Source organism: Gastrolobium bilobum, unplaced genomic scaffold (genome assembly GCF_033153095.1).
Source record: "Gastrolobium bilobum isolate Gb01-03AN ecotype WA unplaced genomic scaffold, APGP_CSIRO_Gbil_v1 utg2195, whole genome shotgun sequence".
NCBI classification, from domain to species: domain Eukaryota; kingdom Viridiplantae; phylum Streptophyta; class Magnoliopsida; order Fabales; family Fabaceae; genus Gastrolobium; species Gastrolobium bilobum.
This window is the reverse complement of record NW_026895782.1, coordinates 1,625,659-1,637,775: the sequence shown is the minus strand read 5'-3', so window position 1 is coordinate 1,637,775 and position 12,117 is coordinate 1,625,659. Positions and strand designations below refer to the sequence as shown.

The 12,117-nt window shown below is 32.0% G+C and overlaps 1 protein-coding gene across 2 annotated transcripts; it reads right to left on the bottom strand.

Annotated features, from left to right (window-relative positions):
* Positions 1-3,160: 3,160 nt before the first annotated feature.
* LOC133295929 (protein IQ-DOMAIN 32-like) lies at positions 3,161-8,995 on the bottom strand. 2 transcript variants are annotated; one of them, XM_061494859.1, is made up of 7 exons: positions 8,915-8,995; positions 7,154-7,483; positions 6,841-7,053; positions 6,325-6,405; positions 5,939-6,220; positions 4,558-5,857; positions 3,161-3,538 (listed from the first exon to the last, which is right to left on the bottom strand). In XM_061494859.1, the coding sequence occupies exons 1-7, from the start codon at positions 8,993-8,995 to the stop codon at positions 3,519-3,521; spliced, it is 2,307 nt and encodes a 768-aa protein (XP_061350843.1). In that variant the 3' UTR covers positions 3,161-3,518. The 2 variants fall into 2 exon arrangements, with proteins under 2 accessions (XP_061350843.1, XP_061350842.1); XM_061494858.1 differs by having other exon boundaries at positions 4,558-6,220.
* Between the last annotated feature and the right edge of the window lie 3,122 nt (positions 8,996-12,117).

Here is a 12,117-nt window from a genome sequence, read left to right as displayed (position 1 = left end):
AAAAAGTTTGAAAATATTTTTTTATTTTATAAACAGTTTGAAAATATTTTCTATAATGTGGTGACACATTTTTATTTAGAGAATAAAGTATCTAATGTTACTTTAGACAGCTTTACCTAATGTTTATCAAAACGACGTCGTTTTGAGGTTGAAAAATTAAAAAATTAGAATGATAAAGACTATTATAATCCTAAAATAAATTAAAATTACAAAAATATCATGATTTTCACCCCAAAACGACGTCGTTTTGATAAACATTAGATAAAATTATCTAAAATAACTTTTTAAAAATAAACCATTTTATTTATTGATAATACATATAAATTAGAAGGAAAAAAAATAGTGAGTGGCTATACTTTTGGCTTGATATTCCAATTTGCAAGTTGTCAATTTTTAGATTTTCCGTATGAATAACAATAATTTGGCCTCCACGATAGTTTCAATTTACCAAACATTAATATATTTTTTAAAAAAAAAACACATTAAATTTATCAAAAAATCTGATTCTTCTCGGTCAAAAATCTTGATTCTTTTTTGTCCGGCCAAAAATTATTTATCTAACATGATTTTTCATAACCCTTATAAATAAAAAATTGTTAAATTTATTGTAAATCATAATATCTGGTAATTAAAATATTTTCTTTCCCTTTTACAGGAAAATTTCAAATATTTAATAATATTTAAGTTAATAATTGATATGGTATCGCATAATTGCTGAATGTTAAAATTACTCGTAAACATTGTAATTATTACAAAAGGATTCTAAACTCATTTTGACGTGGTATCATACCATTATTATTGATAATAAATTTAAAAAATTTAAATTTATAAGGATTCTAATTGTTTCTGACAAATAACGATATTAATTATGCAAAATGGATATATTTAGAGCCTCACATGACTATGATTATATTATAGTGATAATTTTATTTTCACCCCACATGGTTACATAGTTGATCACTTGATCTTATGTGCTTTTAAATTTATCACTTAGATTTATTGTGATTACAAAAATATACAATTTAACTCCTTGTGATTTTAAAATATCATATATATTCATTGTGCTTATAAAAATATATCTCTTAGACCCCTTGTATTTTTTACATATATACGCACGCACGTGCACCCGCCCACGCGTGCGCATACAGACACATAAGATGATACACATTTAAATCTTGTGGTCTTATATTTTTATGGTAAGAAAACAATTAGTCAAATATTATTTTATTTTATTTGATATTGTTATAATATTTTTAAAAATTTAACTAATACATCTTCAATTTATCTTGAATAATATTCTTAATTTTAAATATGTATATATATATTTTTTGGTAAGCAAATATATATTTTTACATAACTCAAAAAATTGTAAGATGATTTTTAAAATAATTTCAAAATAAATAACTTTAGATATTTTTTAAATTTTAATCATTAATAATTAATTTTATTAAAAGTTTATTTGATCATATCATAATTATATAAAATAAAAGTTAGAAAAAATAATTATTTATAAGACCATTAGAGTCTAAGTGATATATTTTTGCTATCCCCATAGGTGTAATTGAATGTTTGAGATCACGGGAGATTAAATAGTAAATTTATTTAACCACAAATGAGTATGAATGATAAATTTAAAATCACAAAGGATTAAGTGATACACCATTAAATCACAAGAGGTGAAAATAAAAATTTTCCTATATTATATGACACGATGTAATAAATTACACACGGAATTGCACATTTCCGCAACTAACTAAATGTTAAATAATAATAAGTTTGAAATTTGCATTACAATATATTTTGTTGGAAGATGACATCAGGACAATCATTAAATAATTTTTCATTATACAAATTCAATTGAGTTTATGCATTAATCAAAATTATAGGAATTAATGAAATACGTTGGATGAAGGTTCAACCCTATATTGTGAAATGTGAACACATGTAGCATATCTCATTAACCATTAGATCAAATGTTGTTATATTTCTGTTATGTCAGTTGGTTCAATATCTGATTGGATTATCATACTCTTTACTTTTTCTTCCACGATTATCTCATTGACCATCTCTTGGTTTTATCTAAGATCTATGTAATAATCATTGAATCTCTTCTATAATCATCTCTTTGATATTACTTATTATTCTGGATATTTATCCAGCTTAGGGCCACTAATTTGTGGGTCTAATAACTAAAAAAAATAAAAAAATCCTAAATCTCTCCGGGAGTAGTTGATAGTCACTGCATATGAGAGAGGCCTTCACCTCACTCATCAATAGTGAGATAAGATATTATATCTATGGTTAATATTGACTTTAAGTGTCAGAGTTTCACCAAAACACAAAAGCAATATCTTACCACCACCACCAAACAACTTCATAGAAGCTCAAACATAACCAACCACATTTTATGACCAACTACAGACATCAGTTAGCCTAGAATCTTTGTGACGATCTTGGCAATGGAATATTTTCTCTTTCCACAGCGATTATTCCCTGCTATGCCTCTTGACTTCACACTCTCCGGTCTCCACTCTTATATTGATTTTAACCCTTATTGACCAAGATATTAACCCTTATTGAGCAAGATAGTTAAAAATGATATTTTACACAAAATCCTAAGGTTGATAAAAAATCATAAAATATAAAAAAATCTTAAAAACATAAAAACCCTTAAAATATTGGTAACAATATTTTGATAAAAAAAACCGTAAAAAAATAAAATAGCAACAATAAATCAATATCTTTAACTACTATGCTCTTGACGTAGCACCAGCTTGTTATAATTTAATTATAGTGAGTCTAAATAATCCATGAGCAAATTATTATGTTATAACAAAAAATTTCATTAACAATAAATTAAAATTTAAAATAAAGTTTAGTATTTGTCATTTTAAATGACATAAATTATGTCATTTTAAGAGAGAGATAGACACAAAAAATGAAAATCATAGAAAAAAAAATGGATGATTTTTTTTTAATTTAAATTTTAAATAAAAAATATTTTCTTGTATCTATCTCTCTTTTAAAATAACATAACTTTATATCAATTAAAATGACAAATATTTTTTCCTTTATATTTTTTCAAAATAGCGCTGAGGTCAAAATAAAAATTTTCAGCTTATTACAATAAATCGAGGCAATGACTTTTAAAAATCTGTAGTTTTCTCAATCAAGCAAAATATCTATAACAAACATTAAGATATCTCATATGCAACTCTGAAACTTACATATCGCGCCCCCACTGGGTATGACACTAATAATAATAATGACGAGCAATAATGTACATAAGCCTCACTCACTTTTACATATTTATGTATGTTCCCATACGAACTCTACTGTCACACGTCACAACCAAACGTGGCACCTTCAACTTTGGAGAAGCAGAGAGGGGAGGCAAAGAATACAAAGAGTCAAGAAATAAAAAAAAATAAAAAAATGAAATCAGAAATTCTAAATTGCCACTCCACGGCTGATCATCAAATATTGTAGAAGCATGTCAGCATCCTTCAGCTGTCAATTCACCTCACCCATTTTCTCTCTGAAAGAAGCAGAAGGTCAAGTGGTAACTGGTAAGTACTACAACACATAAAGCAGAACCATTATTTTCTTTTCTCATTACTATTTACAAAGTGTAGGTTTTCCTCTAGAAAGTGTGGACATGCATGTATGTGCACCAATGATTTAAGCTGAAAATCAACAACCCACACCATTCTAATTTTATACAACAAGGAGGAGAGACAGGGAAAGTGCAACTATACACACACAAAAAAAAAATATATATCTTGATGGTAGAGGAGCATTGATATATTGACAAGGATGCTGACCTAAGAAAAAAGTTAAGCAGCAAGTTCGAAAATATTAATGCTCAAAGGACCAAAACTTACGCATAAAAAATCAGTACAGAGAAAGTTTCCAACATTTTTTCATTAACATGGAAATTATGCTTAAGATCAGCCTACTCATGCCTCCCTTGCCATCCACTTGAACCCCGATTAATTGGTATTTCAAACATTATTTTTTACCTTGTATGATGATCATAAGATGATATTTTTAAGAACAAAGAAATTTCCCGAAAACAAGCTGTTCAAAAAAAAAGGTCATTCACATTATAGTCTTTTCCCCCTAAATACAATGACATATCATCAGAATTCCAGACGTTATTTGTAAACATATTGTCAGAATTGTTGAGCAGCATACTGGCTTGATCAATGGTGTCCTTCCCGGCTCAACCAGCCCCATAAAAAAACAGTTTCCATTACTGGCATGACAAACAATGACAACAATGCAGACAGACTATAGACAACCAAAACAAGGACTTGTCAATTAGTCCTAATTTTACTACCAACAACCCTTACAAATACACACACAAAAGAACTTAATTCATAGAAAACACTATAAAATGAACGCAAAAATTGTCAAAGGCAAAACTGATACTTCTTTCAGACCGTGGCTCACAAGAGAGTTAATGTTAGAAAATAAAAAAAATTAATCAAACTCCATCACACATAAGACTTCCAAATCGTAGCGCAAAGAAGATTCCTTATACTTTAGAATTACCTTGAGGAGAATGTACACTGTTTCCCTTAGCATTCTGCTGCGCCTGAGAAATTGAATGTTGGATGCGTGGAGAAACCTGCCTACCAGTGGCACCAGGTAAGGAGTGTCTCTTCTTTACTTGGATGTCTCGTTCATGCACATCTGGAATTGATTTTGGAGAGTTATTTGCATTGATCTTGGCCTTAGCAGATTCTGTAGCTTGCATGAAACGGGGAAGAGAATTATTGTTACTACTATCATCTCTAGGTTCTTGATCAATGTGATCAGGCTTTACTGAGCCAAATGAATTGCGCCTCTTCCCACTCCGCTGACCTTTAGGCAGTTGCTCCCTACTGCCTCTTGAGCCTGAATCGTGATTTGTATTAGCAGGTGATTTACTGCCCACTGATAGGGCACCACGTTTATTGCGGGATCCAGTCTTGTTCATTTTGCTGTCTTTAGGTTTTGTAGATACCTGACTTGAAGGTGTTCCTTGTGATTCAGGGATAGTTATATGGCTTCTGGGAGAAGCTTCTGGAGATGATCTTAAATCTTGCAGAACAGCCTCTGCCTGCTCTCTATGTTGGTCAGATGCATTTTTCTCAGTCTCAATAACAGGTTCTTCAGAGTCCACAGCTACCACTGAGTGAATCATATTTCCACTGATCTCATCAACAATCTCAGACTGATCCAAAACAGAGGTAGACAGGTTAGAGGCTGGAATGGCACATGGAACATTGGCCTCACCGTTATGGATTATTGTGTTCTCAAGATTACCATTCCCTTCTACTAAATCTTTGGCATATCGCTCATTTTCCATTGCGCCAACCTCTGATATGTCAGGTGAATCAAGAGTAGAAGAAATAGAAAGTTCAGTACCACATTCAGAACCACCAACCTTAGAAAGATTGGGAGCAGGATTCTCACAGGAGAACTCTTTTGATCTATATGCAGTACCTGTGCCAACAGAAGAGGTATCTCCATGTGATTCAACTGCTGCATCTTGATGGGACAAACTGCTTGTCCTACCTGAATTCTCCATTGAACTCAGTTCTTCAAATTTGGACTGTGCAGCAATAAATGCAGGATTACTGACCTTTCTTGATCCATTTACAGATTTCTTTCCTTCTGCCTCTAGTTGGTCTGAGGCAAATCTTTTCAAAGATCGTTTGCGCTGCTCACCATCAATTTCAGGCTTCTGATGAGAAGAATTAAGCTCTGGTGGGGCACTTGCATCTGATGCTGCTTTGTCATTTTGGAAGGAATCAGTTTCTGCTGATGCTACTTTAGCATCATATGCAATTGTCTTTTCAGGAGGAACCTGATCCAAGTCATCTTTTACAATAGATGATGAGGAGCAGCTTGCTTGAAACTTGAAGTTATTAGCATCATAAGTAATCACCTTCTCTTCATCCTCAGAAAGCAGAGGCGAATCCCCAACAGTGGGCTTTGAGTTAGTTGACTCGAGAAAAACTTCAGATGGAATACCTGTTTCAAATTGAAACACAGAAGTTCTGTCTTTGCTTTCATCTGATTGCTCTGCCAGAGAACTAGTTTTCTTGTCCTCTGCAATATCTTTAGATGATACAGACATCCACCTCTCCAACCATTTCCAAGCAGAATCAGCTTTAGAAGGATCGCACTTGAAATGGATAAGTTTGTTCTTTGGTGTTGATTCCAACAGCTTGAATGTACCAAAAAGTGGGGAGGGAATTTAGTGGGGGAAAAATAGAGGGTACATGATGTAAATGCAAAATGGGCAACAAAAGCAAACCGTATTTACCATACCTGACGAGCAAAACTATTGCTAAGCAGCTTCTCAATGGAAGTGTGCCTCAGATTTGATTTGATCATGTGATTTTCATTCCCCTAAACCAAGGTAAAAATAAATGGCCACACTTAGAGAAGGGTTTCCAGTATATTAATTGGCCACAATACACGTCTTATAATGCTCTTCCCAATGAATTTTTTTATCTCAGGCAAGAGTCAATAAACAACAACTATTAAACAACAAAACAGAGATCCTAGTTTCAAGTAGTGGCAACGAATGCTCAATGTATTAGTTAAGAAGGGAGGAAAAAGGATCTGAGAGTGAGGAATAAACTAATACTTCCAGACCTCAAGCAAAATTATCGGTTCTGTTCAACAAACATATTGAGTATCTACTGAGGTATTATCAAGATAGTACCCACCCCCAAAAAAAAAAAAAGGAAAATTCAACAGAGTAACAATTAAGCAAGAACCGTTGAACTTATTACACAGTGAGCAAAGCATTTAGTAATCAGTAATTCTAAGCAACAATACCAAAGCTTCTGAGGAATCATTTTTGCCATCCTTGGAATTTAAATGATTTTCCGGACGCAACTGCTGAGCACGGCGAGCTCTTAAAAGGACCTGCATTTTCATGATGGCCTGAACACAACGCAGAGTTCCTATGGCTTGCCTCCGGACCAAGTGCCCACGAACAGCAGATTGCAACTTCACTACATTCTGAAGCAGTAGCAGTTCTCTCTGAGCCTGAAAGAAACAATAAGAGAACAAGATATACATAAAAAGTATGTTACAGTTGTTCCTTCTAGCAAGGTTCTGATCAGCAAACCTCAAAAGGAAAACATACCAATAACCCTCTGATGGCAGCCTGGATGATGATAACAGTAGACTCTGGTGGACTGACATCCACCTTACTCTCAGTTTCAATGACATGTATTTCAGAAATTTGTGAGCTTTCAAAGGAGGATAACTGGGGCTTCGCATCAGAGCAATTTGTTGTGTAAATCTTCTCGACAACATTAGGCTCGGGAAGTGGTTGAAAATTAAAACTAGTACATTCTGAAGTCTCCTTATTTGCAGAAGATGGAACCTTTGCTATAACAGTATTGCTAAGCACACGGTTCCTTGCAGATTTCTTGCGGAAACTCCAGCCACATTTATCATTGGAATCATTGATCTGGAATAACATTTAAAAGGAAAAAAAAAAATCATCTGTGAAAAACAAACTTGAAGCCATTCGTGAAATATAAACATGTTTGAAGCAAACATCCTATTCAAGACAATTTAAGAGCATTTACTGTATTCCATCATGACTCAAACGTAGGAAGACAGGAAGTAGAAGGATGAATTCATTCCTAGCTCCATTATGCACAGATGATTATTCCTATGTTTAGTACTAAAAGAGATTGAAACTGATGATGGTTACATTCCAGGTATTGATTTCTCACAGTAGAATCAACAATCCTAATTGAAGGGTGGGATTGATGATTCTAGGCAAGCTAGAATAAGTATAATTTTTGTTTTTTCCTCCAATTCATTTCTACACTGATTCTATGTCTCAAATGTAAGAATGAAATGGAATGCTGTTTCAATCCTAGCAGAACCATTTCATTCATAATGCAGCCAAACACTAACTCTTCCAATTTGCAAAAGTAAATTCTGCATACCAAACATGCTTTTACAATATTTCCAGCTTTTAATAATTTTACCATGTGAAATTACAGAGATTTTTTTCCACATGTCGCAAGAGATATCATTACAGAAGACTAGAGACAGATATAAAATGAACCCCAAAAGAAAAAAGAAAAAAAATTCCTAAATGAATTATGTTTCTTTCGACGATCATATGATAGGCAAAGGCATTTCGATGAATCTTTCACTTATCTAATGAAATTTACTATAGTGCAACGTGCCACTATTTGAGTTCACGTGGGCAAAATTTATCCAATGAAAAAGCAGTGCAACCTAATAGCATAGATCTGAAAATCTAGCAGATATATATTTACAACTTTATATTCACAAGACATGAAGTAAAAGCATGGTCCAACATTGTTCAACAAGCGTCAAATATCATAATCCTAAGGAAGTTCGAAGATCCCAGATTTAAAAATTAGTTAATGTTTATGAATTTACAGTCAAAAAAGCAATTCATATTAGTCAGATTAGGGGTCATTTGTGAGCATGATAATTATCAATATCAATAGGGAGCGTGAACAGCTCCCCAACATCCATTGTTATTCATGAAATTAAGGATCACGCGAACGAAAAATGGGGGAGGGGGGGAATGCAGTATACTTCTTTTGAAACTGAAACACGATGAGGAAAATTGCATTACATTCCAATTCTAAAGTTCAAGCTATCCAAAAAAACAGAGCCATAGGTCATTCACATGTAGTCTGGAATAGATGAATCCGAAAAACAAGAACCAAATCCAACATGAACATACTAATTCACAAATGCAGGAAGCAGAAGAAGCGCAAGTTCGTTAATTTTCCACAACAAGACAAATTACCTCGGACCACACATGCACACATACATCAAATGTTGTAAAAACATAGTATGAGTATTCTGAACTCAAGTTAACCTCTGAATCAGTGGGATACCTCACCTCAGATACTTGGTAATCATCCTTCTCCGCCGCATCACCGCCGCATGTGATTAGTTTGAAGCATGAGGTAGATTTACCCATGGCTCTTCCCCTCTCTCTCTAGTCTCACACTTCACTCTCTTCCTCGGAAAGAAAAAGAAACAAAACAAGACCACCTTTGCGGTTTACCGTATTGGAAATTGAAACAATGTTAAGTTTAAAACATACGGACCTCAACACACTCCTTAAATCCACCTTATTGTTTTTGCATTGGAGTCCGCGTTCCGTTCGTATAAGCTCATCCCCGTTGTCAATCACGCTCGCTCCGTTATTTTTCTTTTTATCGACTAATGAATGGTGCGTCACTTTACTGACCTAACTCCGAATATCTTCATTTGTTACCCGCTCGTCTTTTTAAAATTTTAATCTATTGAGAATAGAGGTAATATCTTATTCCACCTATTATATATAATCAAATAAAATAAATTTAAATTTTTTAAATAATTTATTTAGACAGTACGTCATAAACTTTATTTTAACTTTCAAGTTTATGGCTTATATTATATTGTTTATTTTAAATTAAATTAAATAATATTATTTATAGTAGTACTAATATCAAGTAGTGATAGTTTAATTGATACATGTGAGCTGAATAGTGATAAAAGGACCTAAGTTTGATTCCCTACCAATATTATTTTTGTAAGTGACATATGATCTGTACTAATTTTTACAGTACCATCAGAATCAATATTTAGTGCTAGAGGAAGAGTTATTGATACATATCATTCTAGCTTGGCTAAAGATACCATTCAAGCTTTAATATATGGTAGAAATTGACTACGTAATAAGTATGGCTTGAAGAAAAAATAAAAGATATGAAAAGATTTTTAATTTTTATTTTTATTTTTTCTTTATATTCCTTAATTTTTTTTTCTTTTCTATATTACAAATTGTTAAACAACTTAGGTAACTTTGGAATTGTATTTGTGAAGGAAAGAAGACGATGAGAAGTTTTTGGCTATTACAAGTATCATGATGCATTTGTTTGATTCATTCAATTATTTTAATTTATATAGTATGAATTGATTTGTTAGATCTGATAAAATATATGTTATTTAGTTTGAAAATCTTCCTTCTAAAAATAACTTAAATGCAGATTATGATAAATTGTTATTATGATTCATGGTTTTGTTTGAATGTTAAAATTATGATTTTTGTTTTAAGAACAAAATTTAAATATTTTATGAAATTGATTCGTGTTTTATTTGAAAGACTAATAATTAGACTCATGCTATGTTATTGCGTCATGTCATTAAATTTTTTTGATATATGCTTAAGTTTTTTGGGATAAAGGCTCGACCCTAACCCATTTTTATTCCCCATTTTTATTCCTAGTTAACGACATCACAACAGAGTAGCCACTCGCGACAAATTAGTACGATGCCGAAATGAAATTCTCGTGGTGACGATCTTTGTCTTCTTATTTTACTTGCTCCTTTTTATTTGAGGGTGCAATTGCTTTCGTTTGCATCAGGACCATTACCACTTTGCAGTACGGTCTAAAGTCACGTGGTCCCTTTGCTTCTTCTAGTAAAGTAATTCTTGGGTTCTTTTTTATTTTTTATTTTAAGAGATGTTTGATAAAGGAAATTTTTTTTTTATCAAGAAAAAGTAATTTATGAGAATATGGTGGAATTTATTTTTGGATAAATTATTAAAAGATGTTTGATGGGCCAAAATTTTTCTGAAAATGTTGAGTTAATTTTAATGATATTGTGTGTTAACTTTTTTCACCACATTAGAAAAAAATAATTTCACTCCTTCAATAGTAATCTTCTCCAACTATTTTACATATAAAAACAAATAATGGGAAAAGAAATTTCTCAGCCATATTTTTATTTCACCTTCTACTAAATATAGGTAAATAATTTTTCTATCCCATTTTCTTAGGAAACTTTTTTTCACCTCCTACAAAGACTCTCGTTTGGTATGATGATTGTTTTAGAAATCATGAAAAAATGGGGTGAGGCAAATTATTTTCCAACGTTTGATATGAGAAAACTGAAAATATTCTTAGGAAATATTTTTTTCCATTATTTTAGTATTAACTACAGAATATTAAACGAAAATATCATCTGATACATTTTATTTTTATTTTCCCACGGAATTAGTATAATTAACCAACATTCCCCCAAAAAAATTATACCTACCAAACACCTTTTCGTAACTTATCAGGAAAAAAAAACTCCCCGCTATAGTTTTAGAAATCTTTTTTTCTCCGTAAAAAAAAATATTTCCCCTGTCAAAATATCTCCCGAAAATCTTCTTTTCCCGATAATCCTTAATTCTCAGAGTTTCTTTTCATTGTGTATTTTTCTTACGTTTTCAACCATTAGCGAGAACCATTACCATTTCATATTTAACCCTGACGCGGAATGATTGTTCCATAAAATATTTTAAGATAAGTATTCCTTGGATTTGATTTAATATGACTGAAGTCCGTGTAGATAGTTCATGAGGGTCGCGGAGATCATCGACATCTCAGCACAAAGTAGCTCATTTTTTGGTGTTTATTCTAAGCTTATGAGAAGAGTTTATTTCTAAAAAAATAATAAAAGAATTAACCTATTAAAACGAAAAGCTTCATAAAAAGTAAAAAAAACATGTTGAAATATTATTTTTATTTAATTATATAATAAACATATAAAGTGGTGTAATATTTTGTAGGGAAATAACATTATCCAGTAATAATAAGTTGGAGATATGTCAAGGCATTCTGCTTCTATGATTCTAATGTCGACTTTAATGTATTCACGAGCAATTAATTCATCGATAGCTATTTTGTCCTCGCTTGCGACGTGGCTTGACTTTTGGGACACCACATAAGAGCACATGGGTGCTCTACCTCGACGTATATTCTATCCCAGCTGATCATAAATTCATAATCATTATTGTGTGATATGATTTGTCCGCAATATAGCATACAGTGCTAATACTACCCCACGAAGGCACATGTTTCTGTAACAATAATTCATTTTCATTTTCATCTTTGTGCCATAGAATTGTGGGAAATTATTCCTGTACATACAATTTTTTTTTTTTTTTCAAAAACAAAATAGTTCATTGATGTAGAGAATAGTAAGAGGGAGAGAAACAAAAGGGAAAAAAAATTATGAATTTTTTTTGAGTAAGTTCCCTTTTGGTCTTGGTCTTTTAAAAATTAG